The sequence below is a fragment of the Astatotilapia calliptera genome, chromosome 23 (assembly GCF_964374335.1).
Source record: "Astatotilapia calliptera chromosome 23, fAstCal68.1, whole genome shotgun sequence".
In the NCBI taxonomy this organism is placed as follows: Eukaryota; Metazoa; Chordata; class Actinopteri; order Cichliformes; family Cichlidae; genus Astatotilapia; species Astatotilapia calliptera.
The window spans coordinates 28,860,857-28,885,027 of record NC_137443.1 but is presented as its reverse complement, the minus strand read 5'-3'; the positions used below and the strand labels follow the sequence as shown (position 1 = coordinate 28,885,027).

The window sequence follows — 24,171 nt, the reverse complement described above, 5'->3', positions numbered from 1 at the left end:
GCTCTTGCTCGCCCAATCTGGAGCTTTTGATCGTTAAGTGTCACCCTTTCTACCTCCCTCGGGAATTCACTGCGGTCATTGCCTGCACTGTTTACATTCCGCCTCACGCGGACTCGGACACTGCCTTATGTGAGCTACATGAGGCTCTCACACATCAACAAACATTTCACCAAGATGCCGCACTCATTGTTATGGGAGATTTTAACAGAGTGAATCTCAAACGGACATTTCACAACCTTCACCAGCACATCAACTGCCCCACCCGGGGCACGAGGACATTAGACCACTGCTACACCCCGTTCAAGAACTGTTACAAGGCTCAGCCCCTGCCGGCATTTGGAAAATCGGACCATTCCGCCATCTTCCTCATGCCTGCTTACAAACAAAGGCTAAAGCAGCAACCACCAATCAGGAGGGAGGTCGCTCGCTGGACGGACCAATCGGTGGCCGCGCTGCAGGACGCACTGGATGACGCAGACTGGGACATGTTTCGGTGCAGCTCTGATGACATCAACATGTTTACGGAAGCGGTTGTGGGATTTATCGGGAAACTAGCGGACAACACAGCAGAAAGAACTATCATCCGAACGTTTCCCAACCAGAAGCCGTGGGTGGATAAAAACATCCGCGACGCTCTGAGATCACGCACCGCTGCCTACAATGAAGGGCTTGTCTCCGGTAATATGGACCTATACAAGGCTGCGTCCTACAACGTGCGCAGCGTGGTTCGAAAGGCAAAGCGGAGCTACGGGGAAAAACTAGAGTCACAGCTACGACAGTGCGACTCTAGGAGCCTGTGGAAAGGACTGCGGACTATAACGGACTATAAACGACCAGCTTCTTCAATGATGAATGCAGATGCTTCACTGGCTGATGAGCTGAACACGTTTTATGCTCGCTTTGACGCCGCAGCAATTAAAACAACAAACGGCTGCGCGCGCTCGGAGTGCACCAGTGAAGAAAATGCATTCGTCATCACAGAGCATGCCGTGAGGAACACCTTCAGGAGGGTGAACACCAGGAAGGCAGCAGGACCAGATGCAATCCCTGGCCGGGTCCTTAGAGCCTGCGCTGATCAACTAGCACCGGTGTTCACGGAGATCTTCAACCTCTCCCTGGCCCAAGCTGTGGTTCCCACGTGCTTCAAACAGTCCATTATTGTCCCTGTTCCAAAGAAACAACAGCCCGCTTGCCACAATGACTACCGTCCAGTAGCACTGACTTCAATTGTGATGAAGTGTTTTGAAAGACTGATGAGAGATCACATCACTTCTTCACTTCCTGCCACCATCGACTCACTTCAGTTTGCTTACCGGACTAATCGTTCCACAGACGATGCCATATCTCACCTGCTCCACACATCCCTGAGTCACCTGAACACTGGCAGAGGGAATTATGTTAGGATGCTGTTCGTGGACTACAGTTCAGCATTCAACACAATAATTCCCTCTAAGCTTTTCACCAAGTTGACGGATCTAGGACTCAGCTCATCACTGTGTCAGTGGATCCTCAACTTCCTCACAGACAGACCCCAATCAGTGAGGGTGGGAAAACAAGTCTCCCCCTCCATCTCACTCAGCACTGGAGTGCCTCAGGGCTGTGTTTTAAGCCCCCTGCTGTACTCACTGTACACTTATGACTGTGTAGCCACATCCGACACCACCTCCATTGTCAAGTTTGCTGACGACACTGTTGTTGTGGGCCTGATCTCCGACAACATTGAGACGGCCTACCTGGAGGAGATTAGGAACCTGGAGACCTGGTGCCAGGAGAATAACCTCCTCCTAAACATCAGCAAGACTAAGGAGCTGATCGTGGACTTCACTACAAAGCAGGCGAGGAATTACAAACCCCTCATCATCAGTGGCACGCCAGTGGAGAGAGTGGACAGTTTCCGATGCCTGGGTGTCCACATCACTCAGGACCTGTCATGGTCCTGTCACATCAACACCCTGGTTAAGAAAGCCCGTCAGCGTCTCTTCTTCCTCAGAAGACTTAGAGACTTCCATCTGCCACTGAAGGTGCTCAAGAACTTCTACTCCTGCACCATCGAGAGCGTCCTGACGGCAAACATCTGCACCTGGTTTGGGAACAGCACCAAGCAGGACAGACGAGATCTGCAAAGGGTGGTGCGCTCGGCAGAACGCATCATTCAGTCAGAGCTCCCTGACCTGCTGTCCATCTACACCAAGCGGTGCAAGTCCAAAGCTAGGAAGATTATGATGGACCTCTCCCATCCCAACAATGGACTCTTCTCACTGTTGAGGTCTGGGAAGCGCTTCCGCTCCCTTAAGGCAGAAACAGAGAGAATGAGGAGGAGCTTCTTCCCCCAGGCTATTCGGGGCCTGAACCAGGTGTAGGACTGGACTCTCCCAAACACATCACTATAAGACTGGACTCTCACACACGTCACCACACATTTCCTATAATCCTATAATTCCTATAATTTATAATCCTTATCTTTATAATCTCTTCTGCTATTTGCACATTCTTTACTGTAAATTCCTAAGTTAATTTGTAAATTTTTGTAGTAAATTGTAAATATTGTAAAACTTTTCTTCTGTCATTTAATGGTCGGGCATTGTACAGCTACAAGCATTTCACCCCCATGTCATACTGTGTATGGTTGTGTGTGTGTGACAAATAAAATTTGAATTTGAATTTGAATTTGCTTTTCTGAAAAGGGAACAGGATGACTGCATTCAGGGCCCAATAGACGGGACTATGTACTGTAAAATCTCGAACCAAGAACCTTCTTCTCTCACCCAGAACATTGAAAGTGGTAGTGAATGGGTCTTCCAGTTTGGCAATAATCCAAAAACTATTGAGGCAACAAAGAGTTGCTTAAGAAGAAGCACATTATGGTCATGGCGTGACCTTGCCGGTCTCCAGACCTCAATCTTGTGGAGAGATGAAGCTTGATTGGCCAAGCAATGGCCAAGAAACTTAAAGGTAATGTTTTGTTTGGAGATTAAACATGTATTTGAGTCACTGACATGCTAATCAGTTTTTAACTTTTATGTAATATGTTTTTTCTGGATTTTTGGTTGATATTATGTCTGTCTCCATTTAAATGAAACTAACATTAAAATTACAGAGCTTTCATTTCTTTTTTTCTTTTTTTCCAAATTCACCCAGGGATCAAATAATTATTTCCCCCACTGTATTATCAGTAAGCTGTAATCTTCCACCTTACACTGGCACACCTAACATCAATCTGAGTAACAGCCCCTGTGTTCACAGGCTGCGCTCCTTTATGTAAAACCAGCTGGTATCGAGTTCTTGCCATTCTGTACATGTAATGGCTGGTAGTAAATGTGTGACCCCGGGGCTTTGAAATCCACCACATCTGAGCAAATAGATCGCCAACATCCCCCTTAAATGTTTGCGATTTAACCCATAGTCCAATGATTTTGAGGGGTAATGATTATCAGCTGTACCAATTGAGGGTATCAGACACACGCCTTCCCTGCTGACTGAGATCACACATACACACACAAACACTTGTACACATCTCGTTTGATTTCTCACTACAAGTGTAATCCTTTTTTAGGCAATAGCTGTTGTTAGCTTGTAAATTACAGCCTCTCTGTCTGGCAGAGCTTCACTCTGAAGCAGCCATGATTGATTCCTACCCATAATCTTATATCCCTCCATCGTGGGATGACGTGTGTTACCTGCTATGCACTGGCAATTAAATTGTTTCGTAACTAAAGGACAGTGCACAAAAACCACAAAGCCTTTTTTTGGGTCGTAAAAATGCCTTAGGTGCTACAAAATCTCCCCAAGGGAAAGAAGAGGTAAAATGTCAAGGTTATCGCCAACCATCAGTTTCCAGTCAACAAGCTGATGGATTAGACATAAACTGAGGACCAAATAGTCTTCACTGTATGGCAGCAGCATGCACAGTAATTAAAAAGCATACTAAAGGCAAAAAAAAAAAAAGAAAAAATGCAGGCTATAGAGGGGGAACCCAACCACAGGAGGATCAGGCTCACTTTTAACATGCAGTTACAGATATCTGGATTCTACAGTATGTCATCACAACAATAAGTGAAAGGCCTTCAGCCAGAGGAACAGCCATAAAACCCAAGTTTGACCATAAAAGGCCAGCAAACATCCACATGGGATTTTTTAGGCTGGCAATCCAAATCATGTTCCATTTTAACAGAGCTCATGCTGAGGCCTGCGCTAAGATTAGAAACAAGAGACAGATGGAGGAGGTGGGCAAAAATAGGGAAAAACTGGTGAAGCAGAGGAGGAAAAAGAGGAGAGTGACAAATACGACGAAGGTTAAGGAGCCACGGGTTAGATGCAAAAATGAGACAACCCTGTGCAAGATAGACCTTAAAAGGAGGAGGTGGAAGAGGAGGGAAGCTGACATATGGATTTGATTACAAGGCGATGATGTCATGTATGTATGTCAGGTAATCAGCCCCTGGGCTGTGTGTATTGTACACGCACGTGTGTGTTAGACAGCCCTCAAGTGTGCTGGGCAAGACCGGGCCTTGTCCGTGATGGCAGCAGAAACCACACTCAGTGGAGAGAGTGACTGTGTGTCTTTGTCTGACTTTGTCTGCTTCTGCTTCATGCAGCCAGTGGATCAGATCCTTAAACATATTGCTAGGGGGCAAAAAATGTGCACATGTGTTATTTGAAAAAAACACACACTCTGCTTTATCTCTGGTTTCCATCTGGTTTGGACATTAATGGTTTTATCAGATTCATACCTTGTATATATATATATATATGCACAAATATGCACTCAGAAGCACTTCCCTGCTCCCCTGTTATCTGTGCAACGATTTACCAGCACTGGGAAACCTTACATTTAAAAGTAAATTGTCACAATATACCTACAGAGCAATTACCGCAAGCCTGTTAATTTCCCTTGTAGTGACAGCTTTAGATGAACTAAAAGTTAGCAGCTGCTGTTCAGGACGGGCCTCGACAGTCCAAGTTCGCCCAATAAAGTCACTGGATCCCCTCAACTGAATTCTGCTTACATACTTAAACTATAAGTTACACTTATTCATGCAATTTGGAAAAACCTAAACACCCACACCACCAATATCACCTATATTGGCCCTGTATTTAATTGTTATTGGATCAATACCAAAATTTGCAGTATTGTGCACGGTATAGTGCAGTACAGCACTACTCTTTGAATCTAAAAAGAGGTCTGTGCAGTTGATTTTAAGCATGATACTGTGCACACAGTGAGCTGTACGAGTGCGTGGTGAGTTCATGGATCCACTTCTGCACCTAGAGAAAACGCTTCCCCTGTGTGTCTCCAGCTTTCAATGTAATTCAGTTAAATTTGATCTATATAGGGCCAAATCAGCCTCAAGGTGCATCATGTTGTAAGCTATTATGTGTATTATTATGTTTTAATGTGAGTGTCAATGGTTTTATCTTGTGTTTTCCCCTTTTGTTTCTGTACAGCACTTTGGGCAAACCTTCTGTTTTTAAATGTGCTGTATAAATAAATTGGATTTGGATTTAAATACAGTAATACAGAGAAAAGCTTTGCATTTGAAATCTAAGACAGATATTTTTGCATTTTTTTAGAACTGTGGCTACATTTCTCTGACTGTACCATCTTATATATGGTTGTAATTATGCACAGAGGGTGTGTGAGTGCAGGTGCATGGGTTTTTTTTTTTAATGGAATAGCAAAATGACTTGAGTCGATTCCCTCCCTGTCAAAGTTGCCCATCCAGTTCATGTGGTCTGCTGCTGACCGTGGTTCAGGAGCTCTGTCACTTGCACAATTCTGTAGAGCTGTTCTTAGTCTTCAAATGCTTTGTGTAAATGTCATGTGTCTGACACACACTTATTATCACCCTGACATGATTTGTACTTCACTGTGATGTTATTCTCATTCTTTTCCCCCACAAATTTGAAGTAATTTTGCAGCATGTGCTTCGGAGTTGATAAAAGACTGATTTTGGTTATGCAGATCCATGTCCAAAGATAAACCACAATTCAGGAAGTCTACTAAGTTTCACCGTAAAATCATTTCAAGCTGCACCTAAATTTACAGAAGAAAAGAAAATGATCTTATGAAACAGGAACAAAAAAGGAACACACAATATCGTTAAATACTCTTTAAATAAAACATTGTTTTGCATAAATATATTTTTAAAAATCATCTGGTCCTTAGCAACATCTAAAATGATTTAAATCTAACCTGAGGTGTGAAACAGCATGTGGTAGATTTCACCATTTCATTGTATATTTAAACAAAATGAAGCTGAAATACAGAAGCAGTGTGAAAAGGTAAATACATCCCATCCTTCAGTAGCTTGTAGAGCCTACAAGCTCTTTGTCACTTTATCAGTCTGTTACATCATTGTAGGGGAATTTAGGCCCTCTCTTCTTTATAACATCACTTCATTTTCCACCACAGCATTTCAGTTAGGTTGAGTTCTGAACTTTGACTGGTCAGCTATTCGGTTGTAGATCCAGGACAGATGTCCTAGAATACTAGTCTAGAATACTTTGACATGCAGAAGAGTTCATGGTTGACTCAATGACTGCAAGGTGTCCAGGTCCCGTGGCTGCAAAACAAGCCCAAATCACCACACCTCCACTACCGTGCTTCAGACTATATAACACACTATATGAGACGCAGCTCTTGGGGTTTTTTGCAGTTACTCTGAGCATTGCACAGTCTGACTTTGGAGTGAATTTGCTGAGACATCCACTCCTGGAAAGGCTGACAGTTATCTTAAATGTTTTCTGCTACTTAATAATCTTTCTCATTATAGGATGATTTCAAATCGTTTGGAAATGGCCTCATAACCCTGCCCACATTTATGGGCAGCAATAACTGCTTTTCTAAGCTCACTGCTGATGTCTGTCCTTGGCATTGTGTTAACACACGCCTGAATGCTCCAGAGCAGCAAACTGCCCAAACTTGTTTTGTAGTTTATCTGAGGTCATATTAACTCATTTCAAGACCTGGTGATTAATGTTAGAACTCAAACTCGGTGTGCTTCCCTTTAACCACGTAAATAACAGAATCAGCCGATTTCATGTGACTTATGTGTCATGCATCTTTCCATCATTCCTTAACCAATACTTTTACACCTCAGCCAACTTCAAACTCTGAAAATAAGGCTTTACTTTTCCTCCACAGTACAATTCAACTGTTCTTGTTGTGATGACAAAGATGTATAATCCCCAGTCAGAATCACACCGGAAACCATGATAGTGTCAGTCTGAACAAAGCACTAGAAAGCAGGCCATCAGTCTTTCAGACCCACTAATGCTTCATGTACGAGATAAGCACATCATGTCTCATTCGTACACATCTGGAATTCTCACTAATACCAGGTCCAAAAGAACATGTTGAAATGGCGGAAGACCGTGCCTTGAGACTGGATGAGTTCAAAAAGCACACGTTGCTCATCCAAACCAAATCCCAAACCTTCATTCTTCTGTGTATAGTCAGCGCCATAGTCATTCCACTGAGGTTGCATAACACCTCTTCATCCCCACACTATTTGTCATTTGGCAGAGGCTTGTCACAGCAAACATGTTTGTGTGGCCCGCTCTTGTGTTTGATCCTTGACATCTGTTTCAAGTGTACAGTACTCAGGGCTCTGAATATGTCCTGATTTAGAAACAGGGTCTTATTTTGGATGACCGAATTGTTTGTTCCAAGAACAAACACTTTATTGCAGGGAAATGGGGAAAAACACATCGCTATAACAGATCGTGCTGATGGTAATCCGTCACACTAAGTATTGCACTGTGCAGATTTTCAAAAGGTTGAAAAAAACAGCTCGTCTATGAAATGAGTGAAGACTTCAGTCTCAGAAAAGTAGGCAACGATGTCTTTCTGCTTGTGCTTTAGCTTCCCATCTCTTTGGTCTTTAGCTGTTGAGTAACATGTGACAATTCCCATACAGAAAGCTCTACCCAGTCCCTCTCTTTTTAGTTGGTGATATATAACCTGTTCAAGACACCAAACAAAATCACATTTTGTGTGTTTGCACAGGAACTTCCTGACCTGAAAGACATGCTATCTTTGGCTTCTACCAACACTCTTTGCACAGACTTGCTTTTCACACAGCCTCATTCATTGTCCTCCAACAACAGTCTCCTCCAATTGGTTAAAAAACACTGTGATTAATTGGATTTTTTTTTTTAAACATAACTTGTTGGGCCACATGTTTTGAGTTTACTTCCTTTTAGGAATTCGTGAGTCGTGTCTGGCACCCGCTGCGACTCACGAACGTTGCTCCGTGCACTATTAATGAACAGACATAGACTTAGATTGTGTATGCTGGCATCCGCTGTATCGGCTAAATTGAATTTTGCTTGGAATACGCCACTGGACAAAGTTTGGGTTTTACATTTCCGGCCTTAAAGTTGTCCAGACTCTGATGAAAACGCTTCCTAGATGCTTGTGGCCTTGAACACTAACTCAATTTCAATGTAAAAGCATCATTTCCAGTATTATTGTATGGTCAATGCACAATTACATCTTGTGATGCCAGAAATAAATGATAATACCGACTTTTCCTCATACTGCATAGCGTTCAGCTGACAGGAAGGGTCATAAAGTCAGATGGGCATGTAGATTGAACACTTGCGAGCCTTTAATCTGTATCCTGGTCATCAAGTAAGTTTAACATGGTCATATCTTTAACATATTAATCCTGCCCTACTGTCGCTTTAAATTTACCCAGAAAATCCAGTTCCTTCAGCTCAGTTGGCAGAGCTCGTAACATTTAGCAACAGTGACCTCAGCCATTGTGAAGCCATGACATATTGTATTTAGTGGGCAGGAGACAGGAAGACTCTTGCCCTCGTTATTCCCTTACACTGCTGGAATCACTTACAGTGGGGCAAAAAAGTATTTAGTCAGCCACCGATTGTGCAAGTTCCCCCACTTAAAATGATGACAGAGGTCAGTAATTTGCACCAGAGGTACACTTCAACTGTGAGAGACAGAATGTGAAAAAAAAATCCATGAATTCACATGGTAGGATTTGTAAAGAATTTATTCGTAAATTAGGGTGGAAAATAAGTATTTGGTCACCTCAAACATGGAAAATCTCTGGCTCTCACAGACCTGTAACGTCTTCTGTAAGACGCTTTTCTGTCCCCCACTCGTTACCTGTATGAATGGCACCTGTTTGAACTCATCATCTGTATAAAAGACACCTGTCCACAGCCTCAAACAGTCAGACTCCAAACTCCGCCATGGCCAAGACCAAAGAGCTCTCGAAGGACACCAGGAAAAGTATTGTAGACCTGCACCAGACTGGGAAGAGTGAATCTACAATAGGCAAGCAGCTTGGTGTGAAAAAATCAACTGTGGGAGCAATCATCAGAAAATGGAAGACATACAAGACCACTGATAATCTCCCTCGATCTGGGGCTCCACGCAAGATCTCATCCCGTGGGGTCAAAATGATCATGAGAACGGTGAGCAAAGATCCCAGAACCACACGGGGGGACCTGGTGAATGACCTGCAGAGAGCTGGGACCAAAGTAACAAAGGTCACCATCAGTAACACACTACAACGGCAGGGAATCAAATCCCGCAGTGCCAGACGTGTTCCGCTGCTGAAGCCAGTGCATGTCCAGGCCCGTCTGAAGTTTGCCAGAGAGCACATGGATGATACAGCAGAGGATTGGGAGAATGTCATGTGGTCAGATGAAACCAAAGTAGAACTTTTTGGTATAAACTCAACTCGTCGTGTTTGGAGGAAGAAGAATACTGAGTTGCATCCCAAGAACACCATACCTACTGTGAAGCATGGGGGTGGAAACATCATGCTATGGGGCTGTTTTTCTGCCAAGGGGACAGGACGACTGATCCGTGTTAAGGACAGAATGAATGGGGCCATGTATCGTGAGATTTTGAGCCAAAACCTCCTTCCATCAGTGAGAACTTTGAAGATGAAACGAGGCTGGGCCTTCCAACATGACAATGATCCAAAACACACCGCCCGGGCAACAAAGGAGTGGCTCCGTAAGAAGCATTTGAAAGTCCTGGAGTGGCCTAGCCAGTCTCCAGACCTCAACCCCATAGAAAATCTGTGGCGGGAGTTGAGAGTCCGTGTTGCTCGGCGACAGCCCCAAAACATCACTGCTCTCGAGAAGATCTGCATGGAGGAATGGGCCAAAATACCAGCTACTGTGTGCAAACCTGGTAAAGACCTATAGTAAACGTTTGACCTCTGTTATTGCCAACAAAGGTTATGTTACAAAGTATTGAGTTGTATTTTTGTTATTGACCAAATACTTATTTTCCACCCTGATTTACGAATAAATTCTTTACAAATCCTACCATGTGAATTCATGGGGTTTTTTTTCACATTCTGTCTCTCACAGTTGAAGTGTACCTCTGGTGCAAATTACTGACCTCTGTCATCATTTTAAGTGGGGGAACTTGCACAATCGGTGGCTGACTAAATACTTTTTTGCCCCACTGTATAACTGCGACTGCCTGAAGCACGTACTCGTAGAACATGCTTTGTGTTTTTACAAACTGTTATGTAACTCATTTGCTGTCTGCCATGCATTGTCACCTTACACCGAGCATGAAACCTTGCCGTTCTCGCACCATGTTTGTCAGGAGCTAGTTATGTCACTCGCTGAAATGCTCCTGAAGTGTCACCACTCCTATTGTCTGGAATATACTGGGCACATTTATTCCCACGAAAAACTGGGAAACCTCACTTAAAGATTAAATTTGCGCCCCTCATGTGACAATAGGTGACACACTGTGGCTTCTGTCTTCAGTTAAAGGCTGAGAATTTTCAGAGTAAGGTGAGAACACCCCCGATGAAGAAAAAAATTAAGACTTTGGCGTTTTGAGCCAAACAATGCGCCACAGATAAAGACTGATGTGCGCTGACTTAAGCTGTGATTACATCACAGTGTGGAAAGCCATTGTTTTGTTTGTGGAGCCATTAGCTTAAAGCCACTTTTCACCACACAGGTAAGATGTTTAACCACCCAACCGTTGCTTCAGACTTTCTCATAACCTGGCTCAGTCCAAAGGCAGAGCTCCAATGTGTAATCTTTATACTTTGGATTTTGAAAAGATAAATAAGCAAATAAGTTGTGAAAAATATGCTGGGAAGCAGATGTTGTTTGCTCCTGGGCCATGATGGCTGCTTTAGATTCTATGTTTCAGCCTCCAGATTCATATTTAATAAAAACACATGACCATAGTCACACAAGTTTATTTTACCAGAGAAAGTTGTTCTGATGTGTATGAGAGACATTTCTCCCCATACTCAGATCACTTGAAATACACCAGCCCACTAAGTGGGGGAAATTGTAATACTAACCCCCCCCCCCCCCTCTCCCCCATCATCAAAAGCAGGCCTAAAAACAGACAGATATCTAATTACATATCTAATCATCTTACATAAGCCTTCTTTCTATTTCTGCAGGAGACTAAACAGCAAATGATTGGATTATTAATTATTAATTGGCTATGACTCAAGTATATCTGCATCTCAATCTCAATATACTCTTGGTGCACAGAACAAAACTTCTACTAGCTCGCTCTAAATTTGTAAAATGTAAGCTTCTTACTTGTAAAGTAATCATTCTTATTTTGTTGTGCCATCAAACCACTATATCCACTGCAGACAAACCTACAGTGAGGGAAACTTTGTTTTTTAACCATTAAATAGTCCCACTTTTTGTCTGTATTTAATACAGTTTGCACACACAACACACACTGTTTTTATTAATGAGCTGCTTTTTTATTTTTACATATAAACTGAGCGAAATATGTTAATTTTAGAAAAGAAAAGTACATCAATACACTACTAACTTACTTATACTAGGCTATATGCAGTCATGATAAAATCTTGTATGCTAGCTAGCAGCAACCGTATTAGCATAGCTATTTTAGATGAATAACCTGAAGATTCAAATGAAACTAGGAATGTGGCCAGAACAAATGTTCATGATACCCTACACTATGTTGGCTACCCTACCCTAGGTAACATAGGCAGCATATAAATCGAGCGCTCTAGTCTATCCTTATGCGCTGAAGGAGGAGGGTGCCAACAAGCACAGGACAACTATATGTGGAAGATGGTGACCAGTGCAGCTGCTGCAATTGAGGTTTTGCAGACATGTGACCACAAACCACACGATGTTAGCTTGTGTACCATTTTTGAAGTGTGAGAATCATGGTGACAATATAGGATCGAGTGAATAAGACCCCAGTCATGCAGGCCTACAGACCAGTCAGTGACCGCCTGGCACGTGTATTCCCCAACCAGTTGGTAAAAATCCTCCCAGTGATTGTTTTGGGTGCTGGGATATTGCTGCGGTTGTAGTTTGAGTGGAACTGACTGACTTCCCCAGCCACTCTCCAAGCTGTAGTGAAACTGTCCTAAGTCGGATGCAAGGCGAATCCAGTTTGTGTCACACTTTTTCAAGTTTATTACCGCTGAGCTTATAGTTATTATTCATAGAGAAATAACTACAGGAAATCTTAGCAATCCTCTAACAACAAAACCAATTACAGGAGGTTTTTGGTACTGCTTCTTTACCCAATGACAGCCAGCAATGCCCCAGAACTTCTGTAATCAGTTGGTGAATACACATTTTCCCCTAGCAACCGGTGATTGTATCATGTCCAACTATGCATCAGTTGCCCACATGATGTCACATGAGATACTTCAATAGCTCCACCCTTACTCATTGATAAGAAAAGCAGTAAGAGTTGGGTATGGAAGTACTTTGTGTTGTGGGTGGATGAATAAGGGGTGATAATTGATTTACAAAAAAGGCAATATGCAAATGATTCTTTTGTGGTTTTCAGACAAAGGAAAGAGATATTTCCAGCTTAGCGAAGCACCTAAAAAATGGCATCCAGATGTGTTCAATTCAGCATACAACAATATCCAAAATATTATCATTCTTATGCTGAAATACACAGGTTTATTTAAGATAGCTGGAACTGCTGTTGCGAAATCAACTTTGTTCCGTCAGCTCAGATGTTTGCAATGAATAACATTATATAAATGCTTATACTGACACAATGTACCAAACAAAAAACAAGACTTGTTTTGGCATCGTATTAGGTAAATCAAGCAAATCTACTCATATTGGTACAAAAAAAAAAAATCTGGTTTCATAACATCCATAATTAATTAGTTTTAAACCTGCAGTCACCCCCCCCCCCCCCCCCCCCCTTCAAAATTAGGTTCAAACGATCCTTTTCCTTTTCAACAGAATTCACAGAATCAGACTGAGCATGTGCGGAGAAATCATCGTTACTCCAGCCATTTCCTAACTGTACTAAATGAGGTAGTAAAAATTAGCTCTCTACTACTTTTACATCTGACATTTATGGAAAAAAGTAAATAGTGCTTAAAAGTTAAAAAAAAAGAGGACCTGGCTGACATAATGGGCCATGTTTGGTGAAAGAACAGGTCAGTACTTGGTAACTAAATCTGCCATTATGTGGACAAAAACACTGCCTAGGGAGAAGAAACTACATTTTATGTTTTTTCATCACTCTAATATGCTTGAAACTAAATAGGTTTTAACTCGAATTTCCATAATACAGCATACTAACTGTGCTCACCGCTCCATGACACTAAACAGGTTCTGCTACTAGGTGGCTATAAGGGAAACACTCCCTGAGCTTAATCAGCATCACTAACAAACCTTTTGAGAGACTAAATGCCAGGGGATCTCTTAGGAGTGGGCTGTGTATACATTTCACAAAGATACAGTATGCGTTACAAGTCTTGTCATGTTCTCCAGCACTGGTCTCAGTTACAAATCCGCATCCAAGAATCTCTTATTAACTTTGCAAGCTGATAATTTTTTCCCCTCTTCTCCCTTGGCTGAAAAAATTAGTTAAGCTGACAAGGCCCATAAGGACATACTGTAACTCGAACTCTTCATCTGTCCTCGCTTACTGTTCGGCCTCTAGAGCACTGACAGACCGTGCAGATATTTCACACATTACATACGACAAGGCATACCTTTTCCCTTCTTATTTTTTTTGTGCCACAACCTTTAGTTAAACAGTTACTCCAGCAGGCTTGCTCAAGTGCAGTTACACATGCGAGCAAGCACACCCCCTTCTTGTGAGCCTCTGCAATGCAAAGCTCCATATAAGGACATGTTGATGATGTAATGGTCCATAGGCAGGGAGCACATCCCTTATTGTTTGGTCTGACTGCAGGAATGCCCACATTACTGCTACTAAGAGTCTGAGAATCAGAGAGAGAGCGGGAGAGCCGAGAGCCCGGGTGTTGTACGGCAAGTTGATCATGAGCTTGTGGCAGTAAAGCTGGGAGAGAGAGCCGCTGGCACAGGTAGGCACACAAAACATTGCCTTTGAGGAGAAGAACTTTCAAAACTTTAAAAGAGCTGCTCCCTTGATGAGCCTGAACGCACACAGATTTTCAGACTTGCATCTTGTCATTCTGGTTGTTCTTTAAATTATATTTTGTATAGTTACTGTAAGTTACATCTGAAATGTGTCTTCTTTAAAACAGCTGCATAGGAAAATTAAGACATTAGATTCTACTTAATTAGACACCATTGTGGGGGTTTTAATTCCCAAGTATCTTTTTGCATATTTGCTGAGAAATTCTTATAAAAGTTGAATGAATTTAATAGAAATGATCGGAAAGGAGCACTTAATATGACAACTAAAATATGTAGACTGTAAAATTAGGGAAATCTAAGGTAAGGTCCTAAATGTTCCTCGTTGCGTGCTATGTAAGTCAAATAATAAGCAGAAATTAGTACACAATGTACGCCTAATTGAATTACACACAAATATTTGGGTCCCATGTGTAACGACAAGAAAAATGACTGTGTGCGACTGAGTGCGTGTGCAATAGCAGATGGCATAGTTCTGTGATGATAGTAATAAGTATATTATATTAATTCAAGTCACACCAATTAAGAGTAATGCCATTAACTGCATTGTATAAAACAGCAGCTGTGTTTAAAGTAAGTAAAACAGTTTTGGTGCTTAAGACCCGAATGTTTCAGGAGAGTCACATCCAGGTCTCTGTTTGGTTCACAGCATGTTATTAATCATAATACCACTAGCAGGAAGTTAATAAATACCCGAACAACATATATCACGCGTTTTGATTGCACTCTGGGGGCATATCACTTGGCCTGTGCGGATTTTAAATACAGTCCGTGGACCTCATCAATCAGTGTCCTCCCTTTGAACTGTTGTCACACCAGCATCTGTTAAAGAAGGAGGAGATGTTCATGTATGTGCACAGGATATATTAGTCTATACATACATGACCTAATCGCTTGCGGTGAGGAAATGGCACAGCAACCCGCAGAGGAGGCGCAGCGGCACTTTACACACAGCGGGTGAGCCACAGTTTCCAGCATAAAAACAGAGGGAAGCCCTCGGCAAAGCTGTAATGTGTGCTAGTGTGTCTCCCATATCGACTTGGCTGAGAGTTCCCGACTGGATGTTTCCTTTTCTTTGAGTGCATTCATGTTATCGTACATTTGAGAGAAAAGGAAAATATAATATAACATTAAGATATCCACTCAAGGACCCTAACACACTAAATCACTCAGCACGACTTGTTTTTCCATGACATTTAACGACTGACAGTGGTGACTATGCATCTGTCTTCCTGGGGAAACCGCTCTGAATGAGATTAGTACCTGATGCAAAGTTTGCACATGCTGCTCCATGAGTGGTAATAATGATAGCTGTTAAACTGTTCTTTTTTCAAGAATCATAGATCTCTGCGTAAAGGAGCTACACTCTTGCAATGCTGAAAATGTAACGTGATGGGGTTCAAAATGTGGCCCTGAAAATGCAACACACATAGTAAATTAGATGGTGACAGCAGGTAGGTTGAGCTACTAACCATCATTTAAAAGTTTGATTGTACTTCCTTTAGGTGCCACCTGAGGTTGGCTCCAGAAAGGAGTCAATCGTGGAAGGCTCCCATTTTAAAATGGAAGACCAAAGCATTGAAAACATGTTTTCAACTTTGACCAAAAAAAGAGGAAAAAGAAAAAAGGTTTTGGCCTCTATGGATAGTTTCCCCCTCTCATAACAACTCTAAGTGGGATAATTTTTTTAATAACTTATCCAGCTGGACAATTGAGCTTCCCTGACACAGGTAGTTGAAGCTGATCGGAGTCTGCTAAGCCTCATCCACTACTTTGAGTCATTAAACTGGACCCCTTCACTGTATGTATGTTGCATTTTAATAAATTATCTGACTAATATTAGATTATTATGGTATAGGCCATCCAAAAAGTTTGTCCTTCAGATGTGCTGAGGGAAATTCTACTACTCTATTATTTCTAACTACACTAATTACACTAATTAGCTGATATGGGTCTGTTGTGTTGCACTTTGTGAATGCAGCTTGCTAACCAAGCTAGCTAGTATTAGCTGCTAACTTAGCCATCCACCCTTTTATCAATAAAAGCTAACGTCTGGCTTGAAAAACAGCTTTGGCTAATATGGTAACGTTGACAGCTCAAGGTGTGGAACAATGGGTGACATCACGATAGATAAGTCCATCGTATTTTTTTTCACCAAGTGTCACTATGTCTGTTTTTGCCGCATCCATGCAACATGCAGTGTGCTCTAAATTATATCTAACAACCCAAAATGGTCTCAGATGTTGCTCTGTTGGCCAATTACATTCATCTCTCTGTGTGTCCCTGATGAGAAGAAGTCCGGGAACAAATTATCTGATTTAAAGATTTTTTTCTGTACCACAGAGTACATCAGGCACAGAGTAATATAGTCCTACAAAGGAGGTAGAATTTGTCTTTAGTGATGCAAAGTTCTCTTGCATGCAGTAATTTGGATTAATATCCATTTCAGGACTTTTTTTTAACATGTTTTTTTTTTTTTAAGCCAGAGTGACAGAGTTTCCAGTAATACTAGGGAACAAAGTATGTTGATCTTTCTATTTTCGCCGATGACATCACTAGGAAAACAGTGGGGACAGAGATAAGAGATTAAATAAATAGTGATTACAAACTGGTTTGAAAAGGACATGTCTGCCTGCTGTAGAGGAGTTTTGCTTTGCAGCTTTTCACACGCATAATCTAATCAAAGAAAAAGCAACCTTTCAGCACATGCATGGCTCCTGATGAGGCGATAAGTATTTTGATGACACCACTGGCAAGCACTTTGTAGTCCTGGGCATGATTTGCAATCAACATGTGTAGGAGACAGGATTAAAAACAAGAGCAAGCTATGTTGATAAAACCCAGACAGAAAAGTGCAAGTCCTTGGGGCTATCAGATTCCTTGAAATGAAAAAGCATGATTGGAGATTTGTTTAATACACTGTTGAACACCATGTCACCTAATAACCCCAGCATAGCAGCCATATCAATCCTCTATATGCAAAAATCAAAGTAGTTTATTCAAGACATAAATCATTTTTTTAAAACTGACATACGTGTAAGTGTGTATTAATATATACCTCTATATAACTTCAACTTTTTCATGTAATTTCACCAGAATAGATCAAAATGTGTAGATTGTCTCTGTTTTAAGTTAAACTGGAATATAAGTAGTAAAAGTGAATAGAGCTTTTGTAGTTGTTTAAATGTAATTGACTGAAGTTTAAAGTAATATACCGGGGAACCTTTCCAAAAAAATGGTACTAAAGTATAATAGCTGAGTAAATATACTTTGAGTTTACCATGAAAAGCTAAACTATAAAGGATGATGCAATCTTGTGTTGTGTGATACTATAAATTTTGGTATCGCTCGGATACCAAATACAGGGTGAGTATCGCTGATACCAATACCGATACCGATAGAGCAGGGTGTCATGATTTATGAGATGAATCGTCATCAGTTTCCAAATGATTAACATATGTTAATGATCAATAAATCACTGTGACTTTTACTTTCTACAATAATTAGTTTGCACAAGAAAACACACTTTTAAGCTTTTCATGCATTTGAAACTGGGTGTTTTTGGCACCTTGAAATGTAAATGTGCCTGTCTCTGAAGCGCTTTGGGTCACCTTCTGTTGTTTAAATGTGCTATAAGCAAATAAAACATGAGAAACAGAAAGGTTCAGACAATTTTCACAGTGCATGTTAGAGTTATATTTATATAAAGTATCAACCCTGGCGCTTCAGTATCGATACGATACCGATACCAGCGTTGCTATCTATATTTGGATTGATCTAACCACCTCTAGTTCAATGCTCTACTCTGACTATACCCAATATTAGAATGGTACATCTTTATTAGAAAATTTCAACATAATTTACTATAAATAAGTTTATTTTTACTTGTCCATAAAAAGATTTCCTCCCATAATGCATTACAACCATACTAATAATTAGGTCTTATTCTTAATCATGCAAATTTATATGTACTTTATTGGGTGTTTTTCTGTGTAATAGCAGCACATGGATCTAGTTACATGTGTCCCCCTAAATCCAACTGCCCTTTAGCAGCTACTGAAGAAAGAAATGACATACTGCTGTAGAAGTGACCCACCCTACTGTACCACACTTACATCATGGCCCACAACCCAAGTGTACATGTGGAATTTGTGTGTGTGTGTGTATGTGTGTGTGTGTGTGTGTGTGGGGGGGGGGGGGGGGGGTCTTCTGAATAAACTCTGCGGAGCTGTAATTGCTTTTGGAAGCAGGGGGAATTCCTTTAAAAGTATAAGAAAAAAAAAAGCAGGGTGGGTAGGTGGTGGTGGGTTTAGTGAGGGGGAGGAGGGTTGGTAGTAGAGGAACCCCTTAATTAAAGGATTGTTCCATGCCAGTGGGCCATCTGTGTGGAAACGCCTGGCAGACGCACACACAGCAGTCATAACATATTTTCTCCAGGGGCTGTAGGCACTTTGGTGATGCATGCATGTGCCAGACGCCTTGACCCGGGCTGCACACTGTACTTAAGGGACTACAGCTGCATCACATGGCAAACATATTCTATAGTATAAAAATATGGGATTTCATTAGTTGTGGAAATATAAATATTACATATGCTACCCTGTCGGGTCTTGTTATTTTTCTTAAACAGACTGCTTCTGATTTTATTTTATTTTTGTCAGTTTGTCAGCTGTGACAGACATTAAAAAAGTTTACATTCTAAAGTGTTTCTCATTTTTGCTTGAATCCTGATTTCCTGATTTGCTCTTGTGCAATGATGCAGTTATTTCCTTCTATGAGCTAACAATCAGGCCTCAGATTTAGATTTTAAGTGGGTCACAGACATATTTTATTGTGCTTGCAATATGTCATGTTGTCCAGTCAGATGATCACTTTCAGAGGTCAGCATTTGGCTGTGTGTCTCTTTTCTGACAGGGGACGTAGGTCTTATGCTACCACCTCACCCACTGTGGAAACCTTCGGAAATTCACTGATTGTTAAACTTAAGACCCACTATTTAGAGCAGGAACTCAGGTTTCCAAAGCATATGAGAATTAGCTGGCACTGAGGGAACAAAAATGAACCAAAGGTATTTCAGAACATAAAGTGATGCTTTTTTTATTATGTGTTAAACTTTCCATGACATAAGAACTTTATTCCTCCTTTGAAATGCTGGGAAAATAACAGTGTTTATGATGTGTCAGAGCTTGGAGAGCTGGACTGTATGGATAACAACAGTGAGGGTGTAGAGTTCCTTTAGGGGTTTTCTTATATAATATTAGTGGATAAACAGGATTAGCATTTTAGATATTTAGGTTTAGGATGCTCTATTTTTACCCTCTATGGAAGACTTAAGCTGCCAAAAAATAAATAAATAATAATTGAGAAATTATCAAAAGATAACAAAATACAAAGGTAAATATTAAAAGGAAATATCAACCTATATACGGTTTGAAAAATTAATTAACGCCTATTTTTACATTTTCTATATTTTGTGCTTTTTAATTAAATAACGTACTTTTGTCAGGAAAAAAGCTAACTAATCAAATTCCTAAAAATCATGTTCCTTTTTTTCTTTCCTTTTATTACAGGTTAAAGCTGTTAATTGATCAGGAAAAGGCCTACCAAGAACGCAAAGACGAAGAAAACAACAAAAAGGTGGCAAGCCTCAAGGAGGAGCTGACAAAACTCAAATCGTTTGCATTGATGGTTGTGGATGAACAGCAGCGTCTTACCGAGCAGCTGAATCAACAGACAGCTAAAGTTCAAGAACTGAGTGCCAGTTCTTCACAAGCCCAGGAAGAGCTGAGCTCAGCTAATGCTCGTCTGCAGGAAGAGGAGCAAAAGGTCTGTCGCTTGGAGGCTGAGCTGCGTGACCAAGCCAGTCGATACCATCAGGAACAGGAAGCCATGACTGCCAAATTAACCAGCGAGGATGCCCAAAACAGGCAGCTGCGTCAGAAGCTTTCAGCTCTGAGCAGGCAGCTTGATGAGCTGGAGGAGACCAATAAAACCCTGCGCAGGGCTGAAGAGGAACTGCAAGAGCTGAGAGACAAAATTAGCCGCGGTGAGTGTGGAAACTCTGGCCTCATGTCAGAGCTTGAAGAGTTACGAAAACGGGTACTTGAAATGGAGGGAAAGGATGAAGAGCTGATCAGAATGGAGGACCAATGCAGGGACCTCAACAAAAAACTGGAGAAAGAGGCCAGCCAAAACCGGTGCCTGAAAGCTGAAGTGGACAAACTGAATCAGAGAATCATGGACTTGGAGAAACTAGAGGATGCATTCAGTAAGAGCAAACAAGAATGCAGCTCACTGAAAAGCAACTTGGAGAAAGAGAGGTCGGTGTCAAAGGTTCTGACCAGTGAGTTGGAAGTCCTCAAAGTCAGAGTCAAAGAACTGGAGGCTGCTGAAAGCCAGCTGGGAAAGACAGAGCTGACTCTGAAGGAAGATCTCACCAAGCTAAAGACTCTCACAGTGATGCTGGTGGATGAGAGAAAGGCAATGGCAGAGAAGCTGAAGCAAATGGAGAACAAAGTCCAGAACAGCACAGGCAAACTGCAGGCTGAACAGGACAGAGTTACATCAGTTACAGAGAAGCTTATTGACGAAAGCAAGAAAGCACTGAGATCAAAGGCTGAGCTTGAGGAGAAAATCTGCAGTGTTACAAAGGAAAAGGATGACTTGAAGGCCAGGTTAAGAGCTGAGGAGGAGAAGAGTAACGATTTGGAGTCTAAAATAAGCTTGATGAAGAAAAGATTGCAATCACTTGAGACAATAGAGAGAGAATACCTGAGAAACAAGGCTAAAGAGGAGAATATCAAAACGCCAATTGCTAACCGCTTCCAGCAAGAAGACAACAAAGTAAAAGATTTGACCCAGGAAGTCGAACGCCTCCGACGCAAGTTAAAAGACATGAAAGTGGTGGAAGGCGAATCATTAAAAACAGAGGCGTTTGAATCGCTGGAGAAAAGATTTAACAACGAGCAAGAAAAAGCTAAAGCCTTGATGGAAGAGCTGGAAGTATCTAGAAAAGAGCTTTCAAAGTACCAGCTGGTTGAAAAGAAAGAGTGCAACCAAGAGCACGTCCTTTACAAACGCCTTAAGGAAGAGGAGGCCAAGTCCAGCCATTTGACCAGAGAGGTGGCAGCTCTGAAAGAGAAGATTCATGAATACATGGGAACAGAAGAGTCCATTTGCCGCATGAAAACTGACCACTCGACACTGCAGAGAAAACTGACCCAGCAGGAAGTCAGAAACAAAGAACTGGCCAGAGAAATGGAGACGCTCACTCGAGAGCTGGAAAGATACCGACGGTTCAGCAAAAGCCTTCGCCCAGGAATGAACGGCAGGCGCTTTTCAGACCTGCATGTTTCCACTAAGGAGGTTCAGACAGACCCACTTGATTTCATGTCTCCCAACTGCAAGGGTATGCCACCGCTGGAACGTGCAGTGGTGAACGGCAAGCTGTACGACGAGAACGAACCAGAAGAAAATGCTAATTACAGCAATGAGCTGCAGCTCACCAAATGTAGCCCCTCGATTATCAATAATGTAAATAATCTTAACAACAACCTGAAAAGAGCACGAGGCCCACTCCTTAAGAACAAAGACGCTCCTCATCAGGTCAATGGAAAAATGCACCCGCGGCAGAATGGCAGCCATGTTCAGCCTGGAGACGTCGTGCTGACCCACAGTCCTGGGCAACCTCTGCATATTAAAGTGACACCTGACCACGGACACAACACTGCAACGCTAGAGATCACCAGTCCAACCACAGAAAACACCCAGTCATTCACCAGCACTGCTGTCATACCCACAAGCGGGGGTCCACCCAAACAAAGAATTACCATCATCCAGAATGCATCTATATCCCCTAATGCAAAATCCATTTCCCCAACAGCAAAATCTAAGAGCTCCTCTGTGTCTGATGAGCCATGTTCACCAGATAGGGCCCTGTCACCTTTTACTATGGCTACATACTCCAGAGCGATGACCCCAGACTCCTGTGGCTCTGTAACCCCAGACAGAGCCATGTCACCAATACAAATAGTATCAGTGATGACAGGCACCCCCGACCGCTCCTTATCCACGGAGCCAGTCGAGGTTGTTGGAGGACACGCCGTCTTCCGCGTGACCCCCGAAAGGCAGAACAGCTGGCAGGTCCAGAGGTCCCCCAGCTTGGGGCCCAACGTCATCACCACAGAGGACAACAAAATCCACATTCACTTAGGGAGCCCATTCATTCAGGGCATCAGCACTTCGTCCCAAACGCAGAGTCCATGCCACACGCCTGGACTTCCGGAACAAAGGACTCAGGTGCTTGCAAACTGCAGTTCTCCTACTGTCAAAGCCAACAGCAAAATCACAAGTAGCATCATGATTAAGCCCACCTCCACCCCAATCCAAAGGCCATCACAAATTACAGTAAGTAATGCCTACGACTGACCTGATAACCCCCAAAACCTTCCATCCCATCCTGCCCATAAGATACCTCTTATACCCCAACTCTATACCGTAAAAAACGTCTGATTTGCTTCATTTTTGAGCTTAAACAGTTGAATGTTTTACTTTTCATTTTTGTTGGTTTGCTTGGTTCTGTGTGATAAAGTTCAAACAACTGTGTGCCTGCATGAAAAAATAAAGCACTAGAACTTGAATTAATCTGACATAACACAAGGTTTTAACTTAAGTGCACTTACTGTATTGTACTCAGTGGCACATTTGCCATGTAGTCAGACTATTCACACTGATGTATCATACCAATTTTTATACTTCATACTCCACATACTGCATTATTATTAAGTTGTTTGCTTTCCTGAGAATTAAAGTGTGCAAAAAGAAGTATGTTTTAGTTTGTCATCCATGCTTGCCGATTTCATTTATTCACTAAATCCAGCATGTTTTGAATTTTTTCTTTTTAAAAATACATATAATGTGGGAATATGCCAATAGGTTAAAATCAGCTCTTTGATTTGATTTGTGCTGCATGCACTGTAACGTTTTAACACTTAAAGACTTGAATCCAGTGAGTCAAAGTCAAAATGTCTGCAGATCACTTTCCGTTAGACTCAAGTGGAAGATTTTTCAGAATAAAAAACACAGTGCTTATGTTTGACCAGATGACACAAACGCAAAGTCAAAAACCCCTCAGGGATTCTCACATGGTTGAGTTAAAATCATAAGCTGATGTCATAGTTTCTTCTTCGGGACACAGAAACCCAGTAACTGAGAAAGAAAACCACAGTTGTGTGAACTTGGGAGTTCTCTTAAATGACATAATGGAAACTCTGCTTAAAACCTTTAAACCTTAGTGCAGCACACCGTAAAGCTGCTGTGGAAGGTGAGTCTTGTACTTTTAAAAATGCAACAGCCGCAGTTGTTCTTCAGCAGTGGTTTTTCAAACATAACTGAAACAATCTTACATATTCACTGGACCATGAAAACTTTTAGCATCAATCGTGTATGCAGCACTGCAAAGGGTACCTGCTGGATTACATCAGTGATTTCAAACCAGGGTCAACAGCACAAGAAAGCCTGCAGGTGTATGTGCAGAGACAATGGATTACGTGGGAAGACTGAATGCACCTGAATAGGTATGAATAGAAGCATTAAAACTCATATGACCGTAAAGGATAAACAGTACAAACAGAAACCCAAAAGCAATAAATACATCATATACAGATGAGGATTAGGTCCACTGAGAAAAAAATGTAGGGAGTCATGACTTTTCTTTTTCTCTGAAAAAACACAACACAAAACTTTATATATAGTTTTAATTATAGATGAATA

At 41.7% G+C, this 24,171-nt stretch overlaps 1 protein-coding gene across 1 annotated transcript in view; it reads left to right on the top strand.

Annotated features, from left to right (window-relative positions):
- The window catches only part of filip1l (filamin A interacting protein 1-like), a 101,649-nt gene extending 78,426 nt beyond the window's left edge, over nt 1–23,223 (top strand). The window contains exon 5 of the mRNA XM_026157607.2: nt 19,971–23,223. Within this exon, the coding sequence (XP_026013392.2) occupies nt 19,971–22,827 (2,857 nt within the window). The 3' untranslated portion in view covers nt 22,828–23,223. The remainder of the gene's footprint in view (nt 1–19,970) is intronic.
- Nucleotides 23,224–24,171: the final 948 nt, after the last annotated feature.